The sequence below is a fragment of the Cornus florida genome, unplaced genomic scaffold (genome assembly GCF_030987335.1).
Source record: "Cornus florida cultivar Cherokee Brave unplaced genomic scaffold, ASM3098733v1 CherokeeBrave_3.0.0_Hap2_Chr11, whole genome shotgun sequence".
Classification (NCBI taxonomy): Eukaryota; Viridiplantae; Streptophyta; class Magnoliopsida; order Cornales; family Cornaceae; genus Cornus; species Cornus florida.
Window position 1 is genome coordinate 97,306,037 of NW_026775581.1, and position 6,153 is coordinate 97,312,189.

The 6,153-nt window shown below is 40.8% G+C and overlaps 1 protein-coding gene across 1 annotated transcript; it reads left to right on the forward strand.

Annotated features, from left to right (window-relative positions):
* The first annotated feature begins 994 nt into the window (after positions 1–994).
* LOC132281632 (uncharacterized) lies at positions 995–1,516 on the forward strand. Its single transcript, XM_059783321.1, has one exon. The coding sequence runs from the start codon at positions 995–997 to the stop codon at positions 1,514–1,516; it is 522 nt and encodes a 173-aa protein (XP_059639304.1).
* Positions 1,517–6,153: the final 4,637 nt, after the last annotated feature.

The window sequence follows — 6,153 nt, forward strand, 5'->3', positions numbered from 1 at the left end:
TTGTATTGTATGTTGAGACAGGTTGGATAAGCCAAGAAAGGCCATTGCATTGATTTTTTTTTTTTTTTTTTTTTTTTTTTAGCAGATTGTTGTAAGCCCCTTTTTAGCAAAGGTCATGCTGAATTTTTTTAAATGGTATCGGTTTAGAGTCGTTACAAATTTGGTATCAGAGCGATGGTTCGAAAACATTAGGACGACGGGTAGAGGCCTACATAGGGTTGCATGGGAAGTCATCTGCATAGTTTATGTGATTAATTGTTAAAGTGTTTTGGTATATGAAAAAACATGCTTAATTGTTTACTTGTTTATGTACTTATGTGCTTATATGCTTATATTAATGTGTTCATTGCATAGTTTTGTATGCTAAGTGTTAGTATAGTATCCTTTTGTGTTGAGTTGTTCATGGTTGGACCTTAGTGTTATCGTTATTAAACCGTTTTCTTTGTTTTATAGAACGATGTCATGGCATGAGGAACCAAGGGAAGTTGGCCCTAGGCCAACAAGGGGTGATGTTGGAGAGAGCTCTAGCTCCAATCCAGTGGAGCCAGTTGATGAGGACATACTTCTTAGGGATTTGATTGCCCCAAGAGTTGTTCCTGTAGGGAGGCATAATGTTGAAACACTCATTGAAGGGGGTGAAAGTTTGGCGGAACTTGCATTGAATCGTTTATTGCAAAAGGTCTTAATGGCCACAACTATTTCTCATCCGCAGTCGGTATCTCAACCAGTACTACAACCTATAGCTTAAGTTGAGGAGACGCCAACACAGAAGCGTCTCAAGTTGATTTCTAGATTTTCTAAGTTGATGCCGGTAATGTTTGAAGGTGGTGCAGATCCTATGGTAGCGGATGACTATATGGATCAAGTTGAAACTCAATTGATTTCTATGGATGTGACGGATGATCACTTGAAAATCATCCTAGCCACTTACAAGTTTTCAAAGGATGCAAAGTTTTGGTGGAAGTCGGTCACAAATCAGTATAAGATTGAAGAGATGAATTGGTATAGGTTCAAGGAGCTGTTCTATGAGAAGTATTTCCCTGCTCCTAAGAGGTGGGAGTTAAAGGATCAGTTTATTGGCCTTATCCAATGCAATATGTCGATGAAAGAGAACGAGAACAAGTTCACCTCACTCTCTCGCTTTGCTCCAGAGATGGTGAGTAATGAAGTTAATGAGGTTCGGAAGTTTGTCTCCGGATTTGACTACAAGATGAGGCCGTTGTTAATAACACAGGGCATCAAGGTTTATTCTGAGGCAGTGGAAAGAGCATTGATGTTAGAGGCGGAGGTCAAAGATAAAGATGCAAAAAGGGAACAGTGGAAGCAAAAGAGGAATGCAGGGTCATCTTCAGAGGGACCTTTATGGAAGAGGAACAGGGGTGGTTTATCTCAGTTTCAGGGGCATCAGTCTGCACGATCCGCTCCTACCACTTCTATGCTAGTTGGGTCGGATAAGAGTGGAGTTGTTTGCTTTCAGTGTCAGCAGCTTGGACATTATAAGTCCAATTGTCCTTAGTTAGGTAGTCTAAACATGTTCACCTTTGATGGATCATGCTTGCTTGAGATTTAATGTACATCTTGTTGATTATATGGCAACGATGTGTTGCTATATATTTCTTGACCATTATATATTGTTTTTCCCCAATTTAGCTCTAATCTGGCATGTGTATAAGGATAGAGGCGGATTCACTTCCCTAGTCCTCTTTACTTGTATTTCATCTCATTTAAATTCTTGCAAGCTTTTATTTTATGCATCTTAATTTCATAAGCTTAAGTGATAACCAACAAATCCTCTATGAACACCCGTATCATTTTAAAAAGACTCTAGACACTTAGGTTGCCATAGATTAGCGCAGTCCTAGTGGTTCGACTTACCCAACCAATAACCCTATTTTACAATGATTCGTGCTATTGCGAAGGTTGATGTATAATTGACAACCGATCAATTTTTGGCACCGTTACCGGGGACTGCAAACGGTTTAGCAACCGAAGTGCTAGGGTTAATTTTGGTTTGGTTGTCAATATTGTGAATTGTGAATATTTCTTGTGTAGTTTGACCATCTTGTGTTGTAAGTGAGATTATAGGGACTCGAAACTCTCCGAGGGAAAGCTAACTAATTTTTAAGTCTAGAGGACCCCAGGTAAATCTCTTGACCTTCTAGTTTCGACATTGTGAATATTGTGCATGTGTTAAATTTAGTGATAATTTAGTTTTGAAGCCTTTGTTAAGGCTATTATCTTGTTTAAATTTCGTGTACAAGCATCGGTACTTGTCGTGGCCATTTAAATTCTGTCTTGATAATTGAGGAGAATGGGAACATCGTATGTGGAGTTGTGAATGATGAATAGTTGCGTTGATAGCATTATGTATTGTTGATGTTTGGCCATAGATCACTCTCTCTACCAACTCTTGACTCGCCAGTTGACATAAATTCACTTGAAAGAACTCTTAGACGAAACCTTAGGGAATCTTCTAGCGTAAGAGAACTTGAAACTGAATTTAACACAATGGCTAAAAATGTAGGAGATGTCAGAAATAAGGGAATTAATAATGATAGGGCCGAAATTCCAAATGTAGAGCCAATGACTCTTAGGGACCATTTCATCCCTACTACCTATGCTTCACCTTCATGCATAGTGATGCCAAATATCGATGCGGTTCAATATGAGATCAAATCAAGTACCATTTAAATGCTTCCATCTTTCTATGGCCTTGATAATGAAGATCCGTATAAGCATCTTGATGAATTCCTTGAAATCTGTTCGACCGTCCGGTTGAGAGGTTTCCCTAAGAATGCACTCCATCTACATCTTTTCCCATTTTCTTTAAAAGATAGGGCAAAGTATTGGTTGAACTCACTCACTCCAAATTCCATCATTTCTTGGGCTCAATTACAACAAGAATTCCTTAAGAAGTATTATCCGATGAGTAAAACCAACCAAATGAGGCGTTTCATTCTTAGTTTTTCTCAAATGGATGGAGAACAACTCCACAAGACTTGGGAAAGGCTACAAGATCTTCTTAGAAAATGTCCGCATCATTTGATTCCAAAATAGCAATTAGTGCAAGCTTTCTATGCTGGCTTGACCGAACCCCATAGATTCATGGTTGACTCTTCTTGTGGTGGGATGTTCATGTCCAAGAATGCGGATGAGGCTTGGACCAAACTGGAGAATTTAAGCAAAAATTCACTTCAACATAATTCTCGTAGGGCTCCGACCTCAACCAATGCAAAGAAAACTAACCCTTGTCAACCAAAATCCATAAGGGAGGAATCATCTCAAGTGGATGCCATAGCTCATAAATTCTATCAATTGATGGCACCACATCTCTCTCCTTCATTATCTCAATATTTGGCAAGTTCGGTGTGCTCATCATGTACTAGTCCATTCCATCTCACGGAAGATTGCCCCACACCGGAGCAATTTTCCAATCCAAATCAAGAGCAAGCTAATGCCATGTTCTCAAGATCCGGGAATAATTCATATTCCAATACCTACAATCCGGGTTGGCGAGATCACCCGAATTTCTCATGGAGGCAACAAGCCCCACAAAATTCGCAATTCCAAAATCCGGGGCATCAAAATCAGCCCCCTCCTTAATTTCCAAATAGGCAATTTCCAACCTCTTCAAGCTACCGTCCTCCATACAATCCAAATGTCTCCAATCAACCTCCGGTGTACCCAACTGATGAAATTGTGGCTGCAAACAAGCAAATGATGGAATCATTAAACAAGTAAATTATGGATTCCAACAAGCAACTCTTGACATCTTTGCAGCCTACTCTTCAAATGGTTCACTCTCATACTCAATCCATAGCTAAGCTCGAAAATCAAGTGGGCCAAATAGCTAACTCTGTGAACCAATTGCTTTAAAAGGATAAAGGTAAGCTTCCCGCTCAACCATTTGAAAATCCTAGAGGGATGCATGCGATTGATGAAACCCCTCCATCGAGTGGGCCGAGTCATGAGCATGTTCAAGCAATCACCACCCTTAGGAGTGGTAGAGTGGTTGACAACAAGGTTGATGGAGACAAAAATGAAAAAAAACCTCCTTTGAAAAATCCAAATTCAAGCTCTTCCAATCAAATTCCAAGCTCTTCTCATCCAAATACCATTCACGAAAATCCCACACATGTTAACCCAAATGTGGAAACTACTTATAAGCCAAAAGCTCCGTTTCCTCAACGTCTTCAAGAGTCAACACATATTGGGAACAAGAATTGTAAAATTCAAGACATGTGGGAAGTTTTTAAGCAAGTGAAGATCAACTTGCCCCTCTTGGATGCTATCAAGCAAATCCTTCCCTATGCAAAATTTCTCAAAGACTTATGCACCCCAAAGCGTACTTCTAAAAATCATTTGCCAAAGAAAGTGAGGTTAACTGAAAATGTTAGTGCTATCATTCAGCACAGCACTCCTCCAAAGTATAAAGATCCGGGTGCCCCTACAATCTCTTGTGTCATTGGTGACAACGAAATCGAGAGGGCCCTCCTTGACTTAGGAGCTAGTGTGAATTTAATTCCATACTCAGTTTACTTACAGCTTAGTTTGGGAGATCTAAAGCCGACTTCCGTGGTTTTGCCACTTGCCGATAGATCGGTTAAGCATCCGCGAGGCATTCTTGAAGATGTTATCATCCAAGTGGACAAATTTTACTTCCCGGTAGACTTTGTGGTTCTTGACACGAAACCGGTCCATGATCCAAAAAAGCACATTCCCGTTATCCTTGGTAGGCCATTCTTAGCTACAGCTAATGCATAAATTAATTGCCGAACCAGGGTAATGGACATTGCTTTTGGAAACATGCAAGTTAAACTCCATATCTTTCATGCAACTCAACATCCTTCCAATGATGATGATTGTTTCCTTGTTGATGTCATTGATGAAGTGGTCGAAGAATCTCTCCCCTTTATTTTAAGCAAAGACCCCTTTGAAACTTGCATGTCTCATTTCGACTTCTCAAACTTTGACATTGATCAATCTATCCAAGAAGTTAATTCTCTGCTTGATGTTGCTGCTATCATGGACATTCCCCCTTGGAAAATTCCAAAAGAGCTACTTCCTCAGCTCTCCACCACTCCTCCGGTTCCATCTCTGAAATCTCCACCATAACTTGAGCTTAAGCCACTCCCGGCCCATCTCAAGTATGTATTCCTTGGTTCAAATCAAACTCTCCCGGTCATCATTGCATCGGACCTTCTAAAGGACCACGAAACCAACCTTTTAGCGGTGCTATAAGAGCACAAAGAAGCTATTGGTTGGGCAGTGGCTGACTTGAAACGAATTGACCCCTCCATTTGTATGCACCGCATTCATATGGAGGAGGACGCAAAGCCTACTAGAGAGGTTCAGCGCCGGTTAAATCCTCACATGAAGGAAGTGATAAAATTGTTAGATGCAAGAATCATCTACCCCATCTCTGATAGCAAGTGGGGAAGCCCCACGCAAGTTGTTCCCAAGAAATCCGGTCTCACTGTTGTTGAAAATTCAGCGGGTGAGCTCGTGCCGCAACGAACCACCACCGGGTGGCGTGTGTGCATTGACTACCGGAAGCTCAATTCGTCAACTAGGAAAGATCATTTTTCACTCCCATTTATTAATCAAATCCTAGAAAGGCTAGTCGGCCAAAGCTATTATTGTTTTCTTGACGGTTATTCCGGCTATAACCAAGTGGCAATCGCCCCCCAAGATCAAGAGAAAACAACATTCACATGTCCCTTTAGAACCTTTGCATATCGTCGCATGCCTTTTGGGCTATGCAATGGTCCAGCAACGTTTCAAAGGTGCATGATGTCCATATTTTCCAATATGGTTGAAAAATTCTTGGAAGTTTTCATGGACGATTTTTCTGTCTTTGGCTCCTCCTTTGATTCTTGTCTCAAAAATTTATCTCTTGTGCTCCAAAGGTATAAGGAGACAAATCTCATTCTAAGTTAGGAGAAAAGCCACTTCATGGTCCAAGAAGGCATTGTTCTAGGACATGTCATTTCGAAACGGGGAATTGAGGTGGACAATGCAAAAGTTGAGTTAATCTCTAATTTTCCTCCTCCGAATTCCGTCCGTCAAATCCGTTCCTTTCTTGGCCATGCCGGATTTTATCGTCGCTTCATCAAGGACTTTAGCAAAATTTCTCGGCCCTTGTGTAATCTC

What these genes read in the sequence shown, in the direction of transcription:
- LOC132281632 (XM_059783321.1), top strand. Translation starts at nt 995, where the DNA reads ATGAATTGGTATAGGTTCAAGGAGCTGTTCTATGAGAAGTATTTCCCT.